The sequence below is a fragment of the Cydia strobilella genome, chromosome 17, assembly GCF_947568885.1.
Source record: "Cydia strobilella chromosome 17, ilCydStro3.1, whole genome shotgun sequence".
Taxonomy (NCBI): domain Eukaryota; kingdom Metazoa; phylum Arthropoda; class Insecta; order Lepidoptera; family Tortricidae; genus Cydia; species Cydia strobilella.
In genome coordinates, this window is record NC_086057.1 from 616,634 (window position 1) to 640,420 (window position 23,787).

At 37.9% G+C, this 23,787-nt stretch overlaps 3 protein-coding genes and 1 long non-coding RNA gene across 4 annotated transcripts in view; 3 read left to right on the forward strand and 1 right to left on the reverse strand.

Moving 5' to 3' along the window:
• The window catches only part of LOC134748822 (uncharacterized), a 207,472-nt gene extending 203,658 nt beyond the window's left edge, over nt 1–3,814 (forward strand). The window contains exon 2 of the mRNA XM_063683631.1: nt 3,656–3,814. Coding sequence (XP_063539701.1) covers nt 3,656–3,742 — 87 coding nt within the window. The 3' untranslated portion in view covers nt 3,743–3,814. The remainder of the gene's footprint in view (nt 1–3,655) is intronic.
• LOC134748840 (uncharacterized) overlaps nt 1–23,787 on the forward strand; it is a 707,412-nt gene that overhangs the window by 285,564 nt on the left and 398,061 nt on the right. The gene's annotated exons all lie outside the window — the stretch shown is intronic.
• LOC134748837 (acetylcholine receptor subunit alpha-like 1) overlaps nt 1–23,787 on the forward strand; it is a 423,890-nt gene that overhangs the window by 33,867 nt on the left and 366,236 nt on the right. The gene's annotated exons all lie outside the window — the stretch shown is intronic.
• Nucleotides 20,902–21,570, reverse strand: LOC134748858 (uncharacterized). Its single transcript, XM_063683680.1, has one exon. It carries the CDS (start codon nt 21,515–21,517, stop codon nt 20,930–20,932), a length of 588 nt encoding a protein of 195 aa, XP_063539750.1. The 5' UTR covers nt 21,518–21,570; the 3' UTR covers nt 20,902–20,929.

Sequence of the window (23,787 nt, forward strand, 5' to 3'; positions counted from 1 at the left end):
CGTGTTATCCAAACTTTAGCAATGCTAAGTAATTCTTGAATACAGAGTAGTAAATGTATATATAGAATTCTCTATTTATACACGCCACGTGACTTCACTCTGTTGTAAATGGCGCTAATTCATTGATATGTTTTCTACCATTATGTTTAAGTAATAAAATGTTTTTCTGTAGCATGCATGTTTTTCTGCGTCTTTGCTTGTTGTGAGTTGTGATATATATGTAAGAGACTCGGCAGGACGGGCTTAGCGTAAAACGTTCACAGTGAAAAACGTAAAGAATATTTTCTGTCAATATTATTTTGTAGGGTTTTTTTTAATGATTTGATTTTATTTTATTTTAGCTTTGTGTATTTAACTGTGAGATTGCGGCTCCTTAGTTATTTATAATCAAAACGTATAACTAGACGTTCCTGACAGATGTCAAAGAACAAAACTATTAAGAAAGACTAAGGACTTTCGGTTCGAGCGCCATCTTGATAGTTAGCATCGTGATTAATTACTTTGTTTTTTGCTCATTAATATTGTTTAAAGTGTAATATCGATAGCTTATTATACAGTAAACTAATGTGGTAGTGTGCAGTGAATGGAGAATTAATTTTGAAGCGCGTTTAACCACCATCTTGGAGTCAACGGCCGGTAGTCCACGTGCTTCTTGTAAAGTCTAGCTATCGATTAACAAGAGCTAACAAATCACCGTACACTGTCTTGTACAACCTTACAATTTTTGTCGTTTTTAAACCTCTTAATACCTTGATACTGGCGAAATAGTCCCACTGAGTTGAAGCCATAATTTTAAAAGAAGAAAAAGAAGAAGAAAGACTAAGAAACACATTTATAATATGCATGTATATTAAAGTAGTTACATTAAATAAAAGATATCGCACATCAAATTTCTGTCTATCTGTCGTAGTCAAATTGTAACTTGACTGCGACATATACACTAATTAAGCTGCAAATAGTAAGTTAAATAACTTTCATAGCTATTAAGCACCCCATGCTAAAATAAGGTATTTCATGGGCTTTGCTTACTAACTCGATGGATGCTACCAACCAAAAATTATCCAATATTTATTTTTAACGAGGGTGCATTCCTATTTTAAAAGGCCGTTTCTTAAAATAGCTTTATCATTTTATTAACATCCCTTTTTGTCGCTCAAATCTATACTTTGTAAAGAATAAAAATAGGTACCTGTTTTAAAATAAATTGCTTAACAATAAAAAAAAAAAAACAAAATACAAACGCCCTTAATAAGTTAATCTAAAGATACCCTTTACAGTCATACAATCAGTAACGTTGCTTATAGGCGTAAATTAAGAGGTTTGAAAATCGACATGAAAAAAACCCGTACAAGTGCGAGTTGTAATAACTATTAACCGTATTTAGAGACCTCTCGTTCTTCGCAAATGCTTCAAAACGGGGTGTCAATGGAGTCTGGAGGGCAAACAAAACTATACCTCCCTGTTATAGTCATAAAACAATCCGTAGCCTCCCCTCCCAGAAAAATAGAAAAAGAAAACACATTCCCTCATTTATTTACAAGTACCTCCTTTACGTCACGCGACCATTAGCTCCATTATCTCTTTTTCTCTTACCCATGCTTCCATATAGCTGTCTCTGTCAGTTTTTAGCATTGTTCGGCATAAACCTTTAAACTTTGCGTTCATGCCGAAAGTGTCTCGATTATAATTCCACCAGTAGTTATGTTATTTTTCTTTAATTCGGAACTACGGGCTCGATTAGGAACTAAATAACCCAATTTAGGATTTTGGCAAAATGTGGGAAATAAGTGAAATAAGTGGACTGAACGAAGATGTAGTGAAAAAAAATTGAGAAAGGTATGAGATGGTTTGGACACGTGGAAAGAATGAGTGAAAGAAGGCTAAGGTCTATAAGGGACAAGTAGAAGGGGTAGACTTCAGCGGACTTTCTCTGATCAGATCGGGGAAATTCTGAAAAAATGCCAGGTCAAGAGCATCCTAAACCTGTTAATTTCTAAGTACCTAGTTACATAGGTACTTAGAAATTGTCGGGCACGATACGAGATGACACAATCGCGATCATCTTAGCATATCCTATTAATGACACTTCTGATCTGAGTATCTGTATGTTTTTGTTATTTTCAAAACTCATATTGTTTCATAACTTTATGTTCAACTTTTCTCATTGTTTTTCTAGCTTTTTAATGCTTTTAGAAGTTGAGCTGCGAAAAGCCGGCATAAAAGGGATTATAGTGTTAAAAATGAGTATGCATTATGAAAGTCTGAGGGCGAATTTGTTAGCAAAGTTTCGTGTTTCAACTTGATTTTTGTTTCGCCATAACTTTGAAATAACATTACAAAGTTAGTGTATGAGATTTGTGGGTGATTCGGACCGCAAGTTTATTATTTGTTTAAAACATTGTTTCTGTCTGGGTCTTTGTCCATATATAACTTTTAACAGGTTTTAGGTAGAGCAGAAATGAAATGATAATGAATTGAAATGATAGACAGTTATGCATAACCCAAAATAGAGTTTTAAGTAGGATACTAACATTAAATCATTTTACGGTTTAGACTCACTTGTTTTAGTCACTCGCGCGACATGTTTCGGAGAGCCTAGGTCTCCTTTCTCAAGCACTAATAGTGCGAGCAGCGTTCACGACGACCGTGTGTTGCGTACTGCCGCTGCCGCGCGCCGAGAAAACCGGTTGGGGGAGGTCTTGCGCTATCGTTGTAGGCGGGCACAGTGGTGTGTTTGGGTTTGGGTCACCTAACACTTGTAGCGCCACACAGCACGTGAACATATCATTTCCTACCATTGGAAAAAAGACCAGATACTTAACATTAAAAAAAGATACAAACGGATGAACCGAACAAAGAACGGGACATTTTTTGTAGTGTTTGTCCCCATTCTATGAAGAGAAATTAAGCGGATTCTCACCAACTTCGCCATATAGTACGTAATACCGGACGATACAGTTGGGATGTACCGTTATCGTATCTTCTGCTATCAAAGGAAATCGTCCACATTTCTGACCAGTCAAAGACAAAGCCTTATACCAACTGGATAAGGTTCAAAATGATCTCAAACTGTACAGTAACATCACCAGTGCAACTAATTCCATGTTATACTTACCCGGATGCCCATTCTGTTATAACAATTTGATATGGTTTTCATCTTGGAGCTTGTTCATGAGCTGCAGCGTTAGGCTTGCTTTCCAAGGCATACAATATGAAAGTAGACGTGCGGGAATTAACCGGCAGCATTGGCTGTAATCCACATCATCTCTCCGCTCCGCTGGGATACAACCAAAGCTATTGGTCCTCTCATCTCCGACACAGTGGTAGCCTTAGCCGCTCACGCTAATTGATGATCACGAAATGCAATCATGAGTCATCTCATAAGGCGTTTCGCTCGCATTGATTGGTGCGCGTGAGATGCCTGACGACACGACTAAAGGTCGTGTCAAAATGAGAATAGAAAGTAATCAAATTATTTTTATAAGTTGTTGTTCAAGTAGACTAATCTCATCATCTTCCTCGCGTTGTCCCGGCATTTTGCCACGGCTCATGGGAGCCTGGGGTCCGCTTGGCAACTAATCCCAAGAATTGGCGTAGGCACTAGTTTTAACGAAAGCGACTGCCATCTGACCTTCCAACCCAGAGGGGAAACTAGGCCTTGTTGGGATTAGTCCGGTTTCCTCACGATGTTTTCCTTCGCCGAAAAGCGACTGGTAAATATCAAATGATATTTCGTAAATAAGATCCGAAAAACTCATTGGTACGAGCCAGGGTTTAAACCTGCGACCTTCGGATTGCAAGTCGCACGCTCTTACCGCTAGGCCACCAGCGCTTTTTCAAGTAGACTAATCTATTAACTGAAATATATGCCATATACGAAAGAAAGGGCGAGGCCACACTGGCGATTTGCGACCGTACGCAGGTCATACTGGAATGGGAGCGATATCGTTGCGTCCTCGCGGCGATATCGTTGAGCGGTCACGGCGACCTCGCTGCGCTCTCGCCTCGCTTACAACTCGCTCGCACATCGCCAGTGAGGCCGCGCGCAAAAAGTTGTTTGGAATCGAATCAGCGGCAGCGTCCTCTGCATTCGCGGCACATGCCTAAACCGCTTGGCCACCCGGATCACGGCGGCATTGGTCGAAGTTTCTCAAGTATATGCAATCTCTTAAGGGCTAACAGCGCCCTCTGGCCAACTCTAACGTAGAATAGGAGGTACGAACCATGTCAGGTTGTTAAATCGGAATCTGTTCCCGCTATCGCCTCTAATCCCAGCTGCGGTTTCGCTTTCCATTTGTCTCTTTGTCCTTCCCAATGGATATAAAAGGATAAAAATAAATCTTAAAGCGAACGATAGTCTTGTAGGACGCAAGCACGGACTACATCCCATGGATAGCACTTTGCAAATCATTTTTTTGGTCTCGACGGAAGACCAGCGCTGGCTTTAGGGTTAGCATTATGCTGAGGCGGGACCATTTCGTGGTAAACTTAATACTTTTTGTTTTATATATGCTTTTTTTTGTAATACGTTTATATGAAATGTAGTTTGCAATGAATAAATGAATTATTCTATTCTTATTCTTATTTTGCAAGTAGCGGTTACCACAGACGTGGTTATCATTTAACTCTATTTATTAAATCATTTTTACATGTCACCATTTAGCCCGATAGTTAACTGGTACAGAATGCCATTGGTATATTATTTTTGTATTTTTTGCAATAAACTTCAAATATATAAATATCTAACTAGGGCAACTTCAACTAGGGCACAAATCAAATTATTTTGTGAAATATTTTTTGATTTGTATTTTTGTGACTGGACTTGGTCACTTTTTTTTCTTTAGTATATGTTATCTATTTCAGTATATACATATCTATCAAATTGCACTTGTACCGATACCGGTTTAAATACTATTTTATTTTTAACACCACTTTAGCATGACTAGCATGAGGATGCCAATGTATGAAGATGACAGGGAGTCTTACCGGTCAATTCGAACAACGTGATAATTACTATACGAGAACAATACGAGATCTAATAGATACGTTATAGTTTAGTTCTCAACTAGTTATCTGTTGCAGTTTGATTCGAGAAACCAAATTGTCATTTTACGCTACAATTATTGGGACGTTTTGGGATATCCATTAGATATCCATTGGGTGTCTAAGTAATATCTTAAGCAAATCTTAAACAGATCGTTCAAGAGGACATTCGGAATCGCGGAAATGTCAAATTTGACATGATTTTCTTAAATATCCCGTATCAATCTTCTTAGAAACGTTCATATCCTTACCAAAGTAGCATTTATTGTATTTCGCAGCTTTCTCAAACCAAATTCACCCCAATTTGCTTTAAAACAAGGTTCAAATTAAAAATAGGAATATTTTGTACGGTGGGCCTTACATGGTTGAATGCGTCATCTAGTTAGTGATTCTGGGGTCAGGTAATTACGGTTCGTCTTTGTGAGTTCAGCGGATTTAGAGAAAGGTTTCAGTTTCGTTTGAGTTATATTAGGCTGTGCGAAAAGAGAAGTCTTATTTGAGCCCATACATTTCACGACTTCTATTTCCGCACAGACTATAATTTGGTACGGGTTGTTTTAGTGTTTTAGGTATCGTTTTTTAGGGTTCCGTACCCAAAGGGTAAAAACGGGACCCTATTACTAAGACTTCGCTGTCCGTCCGTCCGTCTGTCACCAGGCTGTATCTCATGAACCGTGATAGACACTTGAAATTTTCACAAATGATGTATTTATGTTGCCGCTACACAAATACTAAAAACAGAATAAAATAAATATTTATTTGTGATTTTTGCCGCTTTTTGCGTAATGGTACGGAACCCTTCGTGCGCGAGTCCGACTCGCACTTGGCTGGTTTTTATAAAAAACTGTATTGTTTTTGGGAGAAGTTGCAGTTAAAATTTACTTTTCCACCCCCAATCAGTCATACAGTCCCTTAAGTTCGCCTTTGTACACATTTACTGTATTCTCTCTGTGTTATGTACTTGTTTTGTGTAATCAAGTGTTTACTACTACTACTACTACTTTACTACAGTCATATCTAGTGTATAAAGCCAAATTGTCGATGATTTCTCCGAAACTATTAATGTATGTATGTGGGGGTCACGTATGGGGGTCGGGAACCCTCAAGGGGCTCTATCAGTGGCCTTCGTTTGATCCCTACTGAAAACGATACCCTGCATACAAAGAGAAAATATAACCATAGATAGGGGAGACCGAGGTGAGTTGTGACAGAGGAGAGTTGTAACATTTTTTGGAATTTCTTAACTGTTAGCGAGCTCGCAACAGTGCGCGTTTGTTAGCTAGTAACTTGAGCTAACAAACGCGCTGTATTGCGAGCTCGTTATTAGTTTATAGATTTCAAAAAATCGACGATGTCACAACTCTCCTCTGTCACAACTCACCTCGGTCTCCCCTACTTTTCTTGTTGTAATTAAGAGGATAGTGGATGACCGCTTCTTCATACAAGCATAAACCCCATTTTATATTGACATTAGGGAAAATATTATGTTAACACAATTTAATGTACTTACATTGGGGCTTCTTGACTTTTTGTTCATTTATTAATATTAAATATAATATAGGTATATATAAAAAAATCCACATGAATACAGGCTCCTTTCTTACAATCATTTAAAAAAAATGGGGGAAAAAAATCTAACGCCCCTTGGCATTGTGGTGGTTAAAAACATCAAATTGTGAAACATAATTTCTATAATCTTTATGAACGAAATCACTTAGTTACAAATATTTTAGCTATCAAAAATAAAATCATATATTTACCTACAAGATATATACAGAATAGTAGGTACACTAGGTACTACTAAACTAAATTAATAACTAGCTTAAATAACTATCGCGGTAACCGAAGATTGTCTTCGGTTACCGCGATAGTTACTCATGAAATAAAACTATGAAAATGGATTATGTCGCGTATATTGAATTTTTAATACATCCCGATGTTTATTATAAATTCAATATATGCGATGTAATCCGTTTTCATAGTTTTATTTTATTAGTACCCTTAACACACTGAGGGTACAATACAACAATGCATATAGGATGCTGATGGGGCTGCCGCGCTACTGCAGTGCTTCAGGGCCTTCAGGTATGTTCACGGAGTCCAGGACAGACGGCTTTCATGCCATTATGCGTAAACGTGCGGCATCCCTGATGCGACGCGTGTGCGCCAGCCCCAACAGCCTCCTACGTGTGGTGGCCAGCAGGCTGGATTGCCCGTTCCAGCACCACTGGGTGAAATTACATGTCCGGTGACAGCGGCAGGCGCGGCTTCCTCTAAGGAGCGCTTGTGCAGTGCACTCCCATAAATAATCATAATGAAATTATAGTGCCTAATTAATATATTACTCTTTAAGATCTATCGTACAAAAGTAAAATACCAATTAAATAATTACCTTTATTCATTATAAGTTTATAGACGGCCTATACTACTCGGCCTACTCCTATAATTTCATAGGAATCATAGGTAACGCGCGAAGCGGAGCGCTTTGGATTGCGCTCCTATGAAAAAGATTTAGTACATAAAATCAATAGGAAATTCAATGAGAGCGAAAGAGAAGTTTCGCTACAGTTCCGCACGTGAAACAGAAGATTTTCTATGAAGAAAGAGGTAAAATTGGAGCGGCGCTCCGTAGCCCGTTTGACCTTGCGCCCTCTCGTCGAATGCGCGCGCATTGTGCGCGCCATAGTCACTTGTTTGTAAACAGACCTTAGTTAGTAGTCAATTTTAAAGTACGCGCGTGAATGGAATTTTGGCATTTTTTTATTATAAATAATTAACAAAGAGTTTAAGCAGTAAGTGCACATAATTTGTTTGTTGTGAGGTATTTAAAATGAATGAATTTAACGGGAGAATGTGAAAAAAGTTTACAAAATCGACTCGAGTTCAATATAAAAGGAAAACCTTGAACTTTCGTAACAATGTTCGTCAAAAACAAAAACTTATATGTCATTAAGTAAGATCAATATGCAAAAACACCGTGGTTGTGTTATGTCGCTGTGATAAAAGTAACTAGGTGTTTTAGTTTATCGTGTTACCTACCTAAGTACATATGTCTTGTTTGGAGCGGGCGCGGGCGGGCTGGGCGACGGCTGTGCGGTGAGTTTGCTTGGACCGAAACCGATGTGTTAACAATTTAGCACATATTTCCATAAAATTTTAAAACAACATTCACAACCTAGAATCCATTTGTAAAATGAGCTGCAGTTAGCGTCTATCGGTAGTCAAGATATTCGTAATAGCGAAATTCTATAAGAGAGTTCAATGACCGTATTTTGTGTCGGTTAATTGAATGTGTAGTTTTTTACTGTGATAGTGAACACCCATAATATAGAATCACCAGCCGCCGCTGGACAGCGGGCAATCTAGACTGCGCAGTTGATAGGTTAGGATTTTTAGTTTTAGTTTTTTGTTTTAGCCTTAAGTAATACTAACATTATCCTTGTTTTGGTTTTGTTTTGTTATTTGTTAAGTACTTACCAATGTTTATGGATACCTAATGTGTCTGAAATAAAGCTTTTCAATTTCAATTTCAATTTCAATTTAATTAGCTTAAATCTAAAATAGGCCCTATCATTATGTTAATTTTCAAAGAAGTAAATGGGGACTACTTTTATAGAAGCGGTCGTCCCTTTCCTCTTAAGAATACTTTGACAGCGTACGCTTATAAGCGTTACCGTCACCACAGGCACGAGCAACGCCTCAAGCGTACGTTTTCAAAAAATTTAAAATTAAAATGCAAAAACTTTTAGCATGGCCACTGAATATGAAATTGGATTGTAATATAATTCTTACAAATCCAATTTGTACAATTTGTCTTTGAATTTTTGATGAAACATTTTTATGAATAATTTAGTTACAGTCTCATTAAAATACAGAATGTATATAATATCGTTAAGCGAATAATGATGTGAGAAGGAATATTTTTCTTATATTCTCGGTATTCTTAATGTGATTAACAAAACTTGGAATGCGTAGGTTTCTATCTAAGTAGAGTAAGGCGTGGCTCACTCCGCGATTTCGTCGCGTCGCTACAAGTACACGCGGCCCACACCAATTTTGGTGTTGGTTGCCGCGCACCGCTACGGAATGGACGCCTCCTCGCGCTTGCGCCACCTAGCGGCCATATCTGTCGTAATAGATGCGTTTTGTTAGAGAGTGAAGTTTCTGTACCTAGTACTATTATTTATTATGCGGTAGAGGCCAATTCGAACGTACACTAACATCAGAATGATATTTAGTTATTATGCGTCTCGCTCGCGCCAATACATGTACGAAAAAGTACGAGCGAAATGCACGATAACTAAATAACATGATTCAAATATCATTATGACTTCAGTGTACGTTCGAATTGGCCTGTACCACTGAATAAATAATAGTACTATGTACAGAAGGTTCACTCTATCAAAACGCGTCTATTACGACAGATATGACTGCAAGGTGGCGCAAGCGAGAGGAGGCGTCCGTTCCGTAGCGGTGCGCGGCAATTACGGCTGTACACAAAAATTGGTGCCGGCCGCGTGGGGCCGCAAGTACTTGTAGCGACACGACAACATCGCGGAGTGAGCCACGCCTGCCTGTACATAATTTATCATTGCTCATATGTAGTGTGGTGTAGTGGTAACTGAATGTAGGTAGTAGGTTTATTGGGGTAACTTTTTTATGATATAGGAGATAGGAGGCAAACCTGCAGACGAATCACCTGATGGTAAACAATTAACATGCCAAAGGTGCTGCAAGTGCGTTGCCGACATTTAAGATGGGAGTATACTATTTTCTTGAAGGTTTGAAGGTTTTACCTAATATTCAGTAAGGCATGAAAGACATATCCTTATCAGCTAATAAACTCAAATATCGTTGTTATCAAACACAATTTCCTAGCTTGTTCACGTTCAAATGAATCTTTAACCTTATTTATCGGCACAATGCAGTTTTTACGAGCACTCCGGTTTGTGCGTGCTTTATTTCGCGATGGAGTCGGGAGGCACAGTGGCCAACTAAAATGTGGTATACTAATACCATAAAATACCTCATATTCTTCTTTAATGGTGCGTGTCGTGACACGAGGGGTGCCTAGCGATGTACGGTAACGGTCGACGGCGAGGCGGAGGTACGGCGTCGTGTGTGCGTTGTATTTAGGCCTTCAAACCGCTCCACCGAGTGCCGCCGCGGCGGGCGGTGCCACATCGCTCACAGTGTGTTTTTCGCTTTATCATGAATGCCTTTCTCCCTTATACATTTATCACGAATGCCGTTTCTTCCTTATATATTTCGTCGATCTATATACGTAACTACGTTATTGGCAGCATAAACCGTTTCGCTAACTTTATAGGTAATGTTGTGTTCAGTATTCACTGGACTCGGTTTTATTGGTCTTTTCCTATCGATATATAGATAATTATAATATATCTTATATTATAAGAGTTCCTTCGTCATTTACTACTGAGCTCGTGTATATGTTAACTCCTAGAAGGGAATTATTGAACACAAACAATGCTAAAAATTTGCTAGTTAAGGATAACCTAAGACTAGAGTTTTGAATGATTCACGGTTAGTTTCACTAGACTTATATTGACCGGGATATAGACCGTGATTACCTTTTGTATTATTTGTGAGCTCCCGATATTTACCCGTGAACATGATGCATGTAACTGCGTCGAAATATCGGGAGCTCACAAATAATACAAAAGGTAATCACGGTCTATATCCCGGTCAATATAAGTCTAGTGAACCTAAGACTACTTTTTTTTTACGGACAAAAGGTACGTTTTAAATGAGTACATAACTAGATATGGCGATGAAAACTACTGATTTAATAACTAGAGGAGATCTTATTAAACACATACGCTTTTGTACTTGTAAACTATGAAAACGAATTATCCTTGTGAGGCTAAATGTAGGTACATTAAAATGTACATATTCATTGCAATCTAATTTGAACCTTTTTCATGAAACAAATAGAGTAGCATTTCTTTTGTTCCACTGCGTTTTAAACCAAACGAAATTCATTCCAATTTACTTAGAATAAGGTTCAAATTAAAAATTTAAAAACTTTATGTGGTGGGTCTTACGAGGTTAAATCGCGTATATTGAATTTATAATATGATTTAGAATACTATGTTTTACTATTACGTACTAATAATAATCTAACCACTGTGACGAGTTTATGATTGTTGGCAAGTTAAGCGGCAATGTTTGTCCTTGTTAGATGAACTCAGTCTTCCAGCCGGGCTCACTATAAAACAGATTTTATTCTATAGCGCACAAGGTATAAAATCGATTGACATCAATTTTACGGGTATTTTAGCTTCACTACATTGTAAACCATGTTCTGTACCGCACAAGGTATAAAATCGAAGTGTCAAGATGCCTTAAATTGATGCTCAGACAAAGTAATGGTAATATTGGAACAGTTTTGTATTTTAAAGTTACTGACTAGGCGCCACTTGCACCGTCCCATTAACCCGGTGTTAACCGGTTAACCCTAGAGTTAACATGGTTACCAGAACAATTTGATACTGGGTTAACGGTTTAACCGCTTAACCCCGAGTTAGTGGGATGGTGCAAGTGGCGCTTAGCGTTCCACGGGTAGATCAGTCAAGGATTTGATTTAGGTTCTATCTTGACATAATACAGTTACCAAAACAAACAATTTACACATACGAAACTTAACTATCGTAAGACATATTTCAAAATATTTAGATCACTACGGTTTCACTTACTAGTATTTTTAGTCGCTTTTGGCGACATGTTTCGGACTCATCGGGAGTCCTTCCTCAGACACGAGTGTCCGCGGCGGCACGGGCCGCGGAGGGTGTGGCGGCGGAGGGGAATTTACACAATCACTTGTTATTTGTAAATACTTCCAATGGCACATTTGACAGGTAATCATGTACAAAATAGATTTGTGTCATCGCATGATACGTTCTCTTTCTCATTACTTCAAATCTCCCTAACTTCCTAATGAATCTAAAATGTACAATTATTGGTACAAAATAGTTATTTACGATACAAGTGCGAAAAAAAGAAAATTCGCAACGAGTGGAGAATTAAAAAACACGACCGAAGGTAGCGTTTTAAATCGACACGATCCTATTTCATAAAAAAAAAACACGAGTTGCGAATTTCCTATTCGCACGTATATCGGTTTTACGTTTTACGGCCCTTTAAATTTTCGACGTAGTTACGTAATGTGCTTATTATAACACAGGGTGTCGTAATGTAGCACCAGATGTACTGTAAATCATATTTACTTGCTTACTTCTTCTACACTGTACAATTCAGCCGTGGTTTCTAAAAAAAGGATACATTGCAAAAGCAACTAAGCGCCCAAAGCTAAATCTGGCAACACCCACTTATTCGTGTTTTCCTTTGGCTAGCACTTGCCCATATTTTTATTCCCACATACGTGCTTACCACAATCCTGTGCTTTTCTAATATCGCCTGTATTCCCTGGTATTAATGTCGAGAATTGTGGGGATACTCGGTCTTATTGGCAACGGTTGTGTTTTGATAATACGATAGTTCACAGCGCATTGTTCTGGCATTGTTTGCGGTTGGGAAATCTTACAGTTTATAGTGGATGTTCCTAATCTGTACGTATGTTACGTAGCTCTATGGATTTCTTTGGAATTGCTTATAATTTAGTTCAATATTGCGTTAACTTCGTACACAGAATAATCCCATCAAAAACATTACATGTATAAAGATGCAAGTCTCGCAACGCAGTTCTTCTACTACAAAAAAGTTTTGAGATGTAATGTGAAACCAAGTCGGTTATTTTAGTCAGTGCCGGAGGTGTTATAACCGTAACAATATTAGATACCTTTATTTTTTTAGTACTTAAAATGACTTGGCAATTGCACACAATGCTATTGCCATAGAGTAACTTATACTAGAGCGGTACTGTCATAGTAAATTTTGTAACCCCAGTAAATTCACTGCCATCTGTCGACACACTTTAAAACTAAAAATAAATATTTATAAAAATACGATAAAATGTATTTAAATATGGATAAATGATTTTTTTATTTGCTATAATTATTTTTATATGATTTTGACCCATGTTCTTTCACTGGTATGCGTTAAAATTATAAATAACAAACTCAATAGTCAACGCCCTCTATACGAGTGTAGGCCAAAACTAGTGGCGCCATCTGATCGAGAATCAAATTTTCGTGATTTTCGAGGCACGTTTTTTCCTTAGACTGTATCCATCTATTACGGAGTTATATCTATCTTTGCTATTGCTAAAGCATGAAAAGCTTCTGGTTTATTCAAAACTACTCCGCTTTCGAAGCTACCCCAAGGCAACTTAGTAGAGAAAATCTATAAAATAGAAACGGCAACTTGGACTTATAAATCAAGACAATGGAAAGTTTATAAAAGGAGCATTGCGACTACTGAATCCAAACAAATATGTCATGTTTGTATTAGCGTTTTATTCCTACGCGTCAAATGTAACTGTTATTACTTCTTTTTTTTATATTTTTTTATATACCACGTCGGTGGCAATCAAGCATACGGCCCGCCTGATGGTAAGCAGTTACTACGGTAACGGCCTATGGACGCCTGCAACACCGGATATATTACACGCGCGTTGCCGACCCTAACACTCCTCTCCCTCGTTGAGCTCTGGCAACCTTACTCACCGGCAGGAACACGACACTATGAGTAGGGTCTAGTGTTATTTGGCTGCGGTTTTCTGTAAGGTGGAGGTACTTCCCCAGTTGGGCTCTGCTCTAGATCTGGAATGACATCCGCTGTCCTGTGCCCTACCACACAAAGCGAGATGTCATTCACAGTGCCCATACCTCTCTTTTGGACGTAGTTTAAGGCAGGGACCGGACAACCCTTTCCGCGATAAAACCCTTTCAATGGGCGACACTTAAACACGACTAACACATTGAAAGACTTTCCCTTTTGAACTGCAAGCCCATTCATACCCTTACCTTTGACTAACCCTTACCGAAAAGCTAACCAAAAATAAGGCTAGCTCTTATTAAGGGTTACCCTTATCTTTAAGCGCTTTTTATAAAGGTTTCCCTTTGCGTGAAAGAGACAGGATTAGTATATATCTACGGTAGTGTATGAAAAGAAAAGAAAATACGTGCCTAGTCAAAGAACGCCGCCGTCGCCGCCGATGATCGCTCGGATTCGAAGTAATGTGTGCTTTATGAACAAGGTAGACGACTTAAATTAGCACGCTTATATGCTAAAAGGGAAGCCCTTTATAAGGCTAACCCTTATAAGCAATATGCAAGGTGTTGGTGAGCGGATGATAAGGGTTTTGTAAGGGTATTTGGGCTACCGATTACTCAAATGTGGTAGCTTTATATAAGGGTTTTTAAAACCAAAACAAAGGGTTTCGTCTGGCAAAGGGTATGGTGAGTTAAGCCTTATGCAATACCCTTATAAAACCCCGATAAGGGATAGCGGGCCGGTCCCTGGTATAAGGACATATCCGGGTCCATGTAGTTTAAGGATATATCCGGGTACTTTACGAATTTCTCTATTTGTAAAAGTATGAAAGGGTGGCAGATAATTGTGGCTAGTTCTATCTGCTTGTTGCTGCATGTCGATTTAAATTCTATATTCCATTGTATGGATAATAAAATATATATGGTACTTGCAAGGGAATATTTCCAAGTTTATAACTACCCATTAATTTTCCCAATAAAGAGAACGAGAGAACGTCCTAACTCTAACTAGTTTTCCGGGTAAAATCAAACTCAATACTTAAGGGGATCCCATGCCCCAATGACCTTCGATTTGAATACCTTAGTTTTCTAGTGTTTTTTGTAGCTGATCATATTAACAGCAACGGATTTTAGCAATATAGTATCCCATATTTACTTCAAAGTTCATTGTTTTCGAAATATTTGGCATCAAAGTTGAACAATTTTAGGCCAAAAAACTGGTTTACTGGCCATAACTTTTGTGTTAATTAGTTTAAAATTAAAACCTTAGACAAATTTTTAGAGACGTCTAAGACGAACCCAAATATGTAGATTTTGTATAAGTAAGATCTTTCACAGCAATCGAGATACGAAAAAAACGTTTTTTTAGACAATGTTTAAAACAATCATAAATAAAAAAGTGTTCATTTTTTTCACAATCCGGTAGACAAAAATGGAGATAAAAGATTGAAGAACCGATAGCCGCTTGTCTTATAATTCTATATGTAGTGCAAAAGTAGGAGATACGATTCAAAATTTGTCAAAAATCAATGAAAACCTCTGGTAGCCCCTTAACGAGTAGTGATAAACTTTACGTCATGAGTCTTGCCAAAATGCGATAACTGACATCTGTAGCAGCTGCTACACTATTAAATTAGCTACTAAAACGTGCCATAGACGTATCGTGTACACGTGATAATGTAATAGCAAACATTTATTGATTCTAACAGAGAGGTCAAGTCTAAGTATTGATCCTGCAACTTAGTCCATCTCAAATGCCGGTGTCCATGGACGACGGTAATCCCTTACTATCAGGCAATCTGTCTGCTCGTTTGCCTCCTATATCCGTTTGACGAAGCATTTGAACGCCAATTGAGATCCTTTTTATTGGATAATCCATTATATTCTGTAAAAGAATATATGGAAATGACGTCTAATATTATCAATAGATTTAATTAATTATATGATATGATATTGCTTACCTATTCTTATATTGTAATGCATTGTACTATAATTTGACGACCATTACGAGATACCTAGGTATAACTAGCCATATTGACATCTTTTTCGTAACCATGCTATTATTGACATCGTATGTTTATTTCCCAACATTTATTTATTTGACTTTGTGATGAATTTTTATCTGTATTGACATTTGTATATAATAATATAAATTCGTATAGATTAAGTTAAAATAATTTATAATGTAATTTAATATTATGAAATAAAAATAAAAAAATAAAAAAAATATCATAAAAAAAGACAAGCGAAACAGATGGCGATGTTGTGCGCCATATTAAGGCTGGCGTCCACTAGACTCGCCGAGGAGAATTGAATCGAATTGCAATAATTCGCCTCCTTGATTTTCTAATGCAACTGCGTCCATTGACGGGCGCGCCGCGGCTCTTCGCCAATGGACGCAATTGCATTAGAAAATATAGGAGGCGAATTATTGCGATTCGATTCGATTCGCCTCGGCGAGTCTAGTGGACGCCAGCCTTTATTGGTAGTTACTGAATTGTCAAGCATAGAATTATATGTTATTACTGTATTGTCAAACATCAACTTTTTATAATCAAAGTTACCCTGTACAGCGCCATCTGCATCGCCTATCAAATTTGCTGCACTAATTTGTCTTAGACTTACACATATTTCACATTCAAAGAATCTGAAGTCGTAAAATAAAAGGAAACCAGTTCTTTGTATGACTATGACTCTTCTCTTACCGCACGTACTCTGATATATTATTAACTGACAATGCGGTGGACCTTTATGACTTTACAATAACCCACTCACTGCCATCACAAAATATTTAATAGCCCGGTGTATTTTTCCTACAAATTTCCAAAGTATAGTCCCAACTAGAATAGGCATATGCATAATAGCTTTTGTAGGTAAGAAAAAACTAAATTAAAATAACTAGCCAAGTGGATATTTCTACCCTTTTCCCCACTGCTGTGTCTCATTTTGCATTAATTTTTTTAGTTTAGCGGTTGCGTTTTTATGTGGAATACCCCTCACCTAGTGTAAGCTGGAATCGGCTTCCAGATAGCGGCTCTCATTATTCGATTGTAAATCAGCACACAACAGCACTAAAGTCGGGCTCGATGTGTTCTCTGGCGCCGGCCGCCATCTTGGTTCGCTGCCAAACGGAGGCTTAGGGATGTGTGACATGAACTTTTAGCGGTGGTGTTTTTGTAAAGGCATAGAATAAGTAGTAGTATTATCAATATTATCATACAGAACGGCCACGCACCGCCCCGCCCCGACTCGAATTACCTCGCCCGACAGCAGATTGACGGCCGTTTGCCGGCCGCTCAGTACTATTTTTAAGCAACTTACTCACACTATGACGCATGAGGCGAGCACAGACGTGCCGTTCACACATAGAAACGCAAGTGATTTTTGATGTATAGCGTATCCGCCCTGTGGTAAAGGTTAAAACGCTGATAAAAATTTGAAGCCGGATTTTTTTATGATACAGGAGACAAACGAGCAGATCGCCTGATGGTAAGCGATTACCGTTGTCCATGGAGACTCGCAACACCAGGGGCCCATTTCTCGAACGATATTAGTCTAATATTATTGGTGTGTTGTAATGGCAACCCATACGATTTCACAGTTTGTGGACTAATTATTATGGAAGAGGTAAGAAAATGAATCTTCATGTATCAAAAAGTGACCGTAAAAAACAGGAAATAGGCGGCGCCACCATGACCATACACCTAGTATTTTATATAGATGTGCACCCGTGCGACCGTGAGGGACAGAACATACGCAATGCGACAAAATTAAAAACACGTTTTAACATTCCTGACAACATACCAGAAACAACCTACGTAATTTGGTCGGGTTAATTGCTGCCCCTCCCCCATTTCATCTCTACATTATTATACGTCTATGGTTCATGTCATAGAGTGTCCTATATATTACAATACTCTTTAGTCTCAGAGCCTACCTAGCGCCATCGGAGAGATTAGGAACTATTATTTAAAGCTGAAAGCGGTCACTTTTGCAACAATTCTGCCATAAGAGATTGGCATCCTTTGTGTAAGTTCGACGAAGACCAAACCACTAGATCATATAACCTTTTCGACGCCGTGTCAAACACAAAAGCTGTCATCCAGGCGCCACGTCACTGAAGTGTCAAAACTGAAATTCAACTTTATGCACATGCACGTAGGTCTATGTTGCTCTGTGGTCTATGACCGATTAATCGGTCTTTGGCGTTGAACCTACGGTGCGTATATATCGGTCATTGGCGTCCAAAAGGTTAAGGCTTCATTTAAGGCCGTTCCACTACACTTTTTTAATTTGGACAATTTTGTTATTTGTACTCAGAATCACGAGCTATTTCGACTGTAAGAGGAGAAAAAAGTGTCCCAAGACTTTTATTTTCATTCCGTTAGCATTTTTCACTTTGTGTGACAGTAACGGAATGAAAGGATCGCAAAATGTATGAGAGCGTTGGGACAGTGAGCTCGTGATTGAGTAGAAATAACTTAGCAATCCAAATCTAAAAAAAGAAGTGTAGTATAGGTAATATACAACTATTAATATAAAGCAAGGTTCCTGTGCTGTTCCAAAACCGATAATATGTCACGAAAAGTCAACAATAATTCTAAGTTTTTGGCAAAATTTCATTTTTGGTACAAGCTTTTATCGCTGACTGTACTTTTTTTCCACAGGCAACTACTACTCATCGAGACAATTCTAAAAACCCCAAACACAATTAGGTTGCGTTGTTTTATCACAGAGTTCCTATAACCACCTCCTATCTTCATCATCAGATCAGCTCGATGGTACCATAATATTGCATTGTCACCCGACTTACATGCGTATGCAAATTTTCAGCTTCATCGGAAACCGGAAAGATAGTTACATTATTTAGTTACTTTAGATTCCATTACATAGTTTGTTACAGAGTTCCTATGACCACCTCCTGTCTTCATCATCAGATCAGCTCGATGGTACCATATTATTGCATTGTCACCCGACTTATATGCGTATGCTAATTTTCAGCTTCGTCGGAAACCGGGAAGATGGTTAAATTACTTACCTTAGATTCCATTACATAGTTGATTCCATCATGAAGTTCCAGTCCATATCTTCCGGCTCCATCATCAGATCAGTTCGACAGTACCATATTATTGTATTGTCATCAGAACTACATACAGCTGCCAATTATCATGACGCTACGATCCTTGAAAGATGGTTAAATTAGTTACCTTAGATTTCATTACGTAGTTAGTTACATACAGGTCGACCTAATGAAAGCTTGTTAAAAAAGGTAACGGTTCAATACCCTTTACCGCAGGAAATCGATTAAAAGCCTTTACACGATAAAGTTATAAATCAAAAATAATACTTTGCCAGTTGAAAATAAGGACGAATTTAAATTGCGGTGTTCAGAGACATTTATTTCAGTCCAAAACATTGCCGCATACCAACGACATCCCACATCTTACGTCGCTTTTTATTTCTTCTGAATACTGTTTCCGAAAAAGCTAATATTAACAGTATTTTCTGGTAAATTCCGGTTATATTCATGTAAATGTGTGGTTGGTTACTCCCAACGTGTAAGCTCTTTGAGGCAATTTGTGGAAGTAAGTGCAGCTCTAGACGCTTGTGTGTTAAATATTAAGCTTCGTTATTGTTTACGTATGTCGAGTATAAACTGTGGCCTGGGGCTTTACCCGCTTAAGGCAGACGACAATCTTGTATCAAACTTGAAGCTGAAATTTGATATAAGTATAAAGTTTAGACACGTTCCGTCACGCCTATGGAAATACCAAAATAAGTATAAATATTTAATACTTTTGTGTTTTGAACACATATTTATAACCGGGTCTATTGCGATTTTATTTTGTTCCGACGTTTCGACGCAGGTTACACTGGTCGTGGTCCTAAAACCTGTACTGGTGGTGGTATAAAGGTAGGGTCCAGCAGTAGATGCCTATCTCGCAAAATGGCTATACTGCAGAAAAACTACAACGCAAATTATCTAAGAGGCCAAAAAACCTATAATGCATACTACTGTCTACGTAGAAAAATGAATGATGTGTAGAATCTTCGAGAGTGAGGAGGAACTTAGAGGTGGAAGAACTGGTGGGTGAGCCCAACATCATCGTCGAGAGCAAAGCTGCTGGGCTTCGCTGGCTCGGCCACTTGGAGAGGATGGGAGAGGATCGTGCGGCCAAGAGAGCTTATCTGTTATCGATGTGGTCCAGAAAGACCTATGTGATATCCAAGCGGCTGAATGGCGTCGGATCGCACAGGATACCTAGGAACGAATGGCGAAATCTAGTATCGGAGGCCAAGATCCACTTCGGGTCGCTGAGCCAGCGAAGTAATTAAGTAAGTAAGCAAGAAAAATGTATATACTGCAGAAAGCCAATCAATGGCGCAAGAGGACCACTTACTTAAATAGCTACTTAGTATTAGGACTAAATCGTTCAATGGCTCTGTCGCAAAATGACTACTTCTTAAAATATGCGGTCAACAAAAACGACAGGTTTAGTGACAGTAGTATTATAAATAGTGCCAAGCACGATGACGCGCAGATTTGTCAAAAGTAAACTTTAATAGTATGTATGACAATACGAACCAATGAACGCGTATTCGTGAATGAATCGATCTATGACAAAATAAATTCGCGATAGAACTGGTTTTAAATATGTTTTAATAATATTAAAACATAAATATGTACCAAAATAATTAATGTCGAAGAAAATAAAGATGTAACTCAAGGTCACGAAAAGATTTTCGAAGCTATCGACGACGACAGCTTGTAACTATGAATTAATGAATTTTATTTATTTCAGGACAAGCTCCATATTAAATGTATGGAAGTCTTAAAATTGTTGACACCACAACCTTACCTTGTCCTATGCAAAAACAAACGTCACATACACGCCAACGACATGTTTATATAAATCTTACTTGAACATTTAAGTACAATATAGTCAATAGATAATTAAGTAGTCTTATAAGGTTTTAGAAAAAGAAACAAGTAAAATAATAATTCTACCTAATAAAAACATTGTATAAAATTTGCGATGGCAAATAAAAATACAAACTAATGAAACTTCCAAATTTTAATAAGTGAGTAGTTATTTATTAAATTACATCTCTCAAATTGCCTCCGTATTTTCAATTTGTTTAAAATTAATATTTATTTTCATGCTTTAATGTTTATATTGTGTTTAATTTCAATCAACCCGAAATGAGGAATCTAAAATATTGGGAAGCTTGTACCTGTAGCTGTAGTCAGTACACGCATTTCTCATCAACAAATTCAGTTGCTCCCGCAAGTCCTTCGCTAACAGTATGGTCTCGTATGAAATCGAACGTTTCATTTTCAGAGCGCTTGTCAATGTGGTTGGTCTAAGGAGCTTCAGTTGCGGCAGGGTTATCTGTCTGTCAGACTGTTCCACCAAGCTAGCTGTGTATGAAACTAGACACTTTATCCCATAGATAATAACTGCGAGGAATACGGAGAACCCGGTCATTATGCAATTCTTCTCAGTGCAGATCATTATAAGCTCTCTTTCATCCTGATTTATATGTTCACATAGTCCTAACTCAATGATGTTTTGAATCGGACTATACACGCCAATATATAAAATTATAGCGAAATAAAGAGCGATTGCTAACGTAACATATGCTTTATATTTTTCAATCTTCTCGTTAAGATAATTGGTGATTTTACGGAGGTCGTAGGCGGGGTTCAGCATGACGAGAACCATTACCATTTGGATGAAGAGCAGGACTGAAGCAACAACGCAGTGGGCGTCCATCTTGCTTGGTGAAACTTTTGGTTCAATTGGTTATTGCTATTACATTTTATTTACAAATTATTCACACGTAATTTCGTTTGTGTAGGCATTTTGACAGATTGATTGACATTAATTTTGACATGCGATAGAAACGCGGATAAAGTTTTTATACGTTTATTTTAAACTAAGGCCAGGTTTAATAGGTTGTATTTGCTCAAATATTCATGCTGAATTTTTATCTTTTTCTAGCATTAAGACTACCACTAACTAACAGTCCGCCGGACCATGGAGACTGTATAAAGGAGCCAAATCTCTATGTATGAAAAGTGTCCATCAAAAAACAGTAATTAGGCGGCGCCACCATACACCGAAATACTACCAAAAACAACCTACGTAATTTGGTCGGGTTATTTGTTGCCTTATATGGTTCATGTTATACTCATGTCCCAGAGCCTAACTAGCGCCACCGGAGAGATTAGGAACTATTATTTAAAGCTTAACGCGGTCACTTTTACAACAATTCTGCCATAAGAGATTGCGATCCTTTCTATACCATCCATACGCCGGACCATATCGGCCTGTCAGTTGGAAAAAAAAATTGACAATTCCGAACAACTGACAGGCCGATATTGTCCAGCGGACTGATAATCAGTGGGTCCTTTAATGCTGGCACTTCACATGGCTGTATTTGACGAATATTCGTGATGAATCTCTTTCTTTTGACATACAAAATAAAAAAATTGCAACACGAATATTTGCCAAATACAATCATGTGAAGTACTACTGTATATCGAAAGTTGGAAACGTATAATCACCTATACCTATATTGAGACAGACAGCAGCCACATTTACGGTGAGTTACGTACGCAAGCACGCGGATGATACGCATTCTTATTGCCAGCTGCCAGTTGAAATAAAAATGTAAAGGGACCCACTGATTATCAGCCTGTCTGTGTATCTATCTACCTATTGATAGTACAAATAAAGGTTTGTCTAATACAGTTACGAATTGGAAAATAAAACACGGAAATATACTTCAAAATCAGCTGTAATCATATTGGATCGTAAAAGGTATAATTAATCACATTTTGGACTTTGGAAACAACGGTAGAATTAGACTGTACTCTGGACTGAAGTATGGTATGTCTGCACATCATCTCAAACTCCATCATTCTCGACAGCACCACTAAGAACTGCGTCAATCTCAAAATCAGAATCAGAAGGAATATAGAAGAAGAAAATGTCGTGTAACACTTTAACAAATTCACCAATTCAAAGTCTTTCACCAATGTCCTGTCATTAACTTTCAATAATATGTTGCTAAATTCGATATTCTCCCAAAGAATCTCCAAGCAGGATACAGCGGCCAAGCCAGAAACTATTACTGGTACAGTAATTTCCTTCTTAAGCAAATCATACCAGATGTTCCTTATAAACTCAGACTGTCTGACAGGCTTCAAGAGGGCCATGACCATTAAAATTTCTAAAACCAACACGATACTCATTATCATAGTAAATGGGTTAATCATTTTTTGACTTCACTAAAGCAGATCTCGACGTGAAACTTTCTTGACTTAACTCATCAAATTCTTCCGCATCAGTTATTACACCTGGATATCTTGTAACACTTTCATCCAGATCTTCTAGTGACGGCCAGTTTACTAATTGCTTGTTGATCGAAAAGAAATTCATGTTTTCCGTCGGATCTCTCATAGAGACATCCACTAACTCACAATTTTCCATAGATTTCGAGAATTCGTATAGCTTTGCAGAAAACTGTACGTAATCCAGCAGTCTAAAAAACACTAAAACTAGAAAGAATGAGAACGCTCCAAGCCAAAAGTTTCGTTTTGCGTTGCTGATTTCGATAACACGAATCAATTTTTCTCTTGCAGTAAAACTCTTAAACGTCGACTTGGGTGTGCTTAAATTCGATAATTTCTTCATAGGCTTGAGGATTCCATGCCATATAATGAATGCACTATAAACAGTAACTACTAAAACTATAACATTCTTAATAACTCGGTTGTTCTGGCAGAACGTGATAAATTTTGATAAATATATAAGGTCAATCACTGGTAGGACGAGGATTAAATTGACTATCATTTGAATTCCATTTACAACTATTAGATATGTGGTTGGAGTATCCATTAAGTTTATTTTTTCCGTTCCATTTTGTTCAACTGACAGTGACAATACGTTGACGTGACAAAACCTTTTTTTCTAAGCTTTCTTTTCATTCGTCTCCGATAGAGTTCAGATCGTATTACGCGATGCAAAGTATCTCTGAT

Coding starts and splice junctions, on each gene's coding strand:
- LOC134748858 (XM_063683680.1), bottom strand. CDS start 21,517: ATGGACGCCCACTGCGTTGTTGCTTCAGTCCTGCTCTTCATCCAAATG.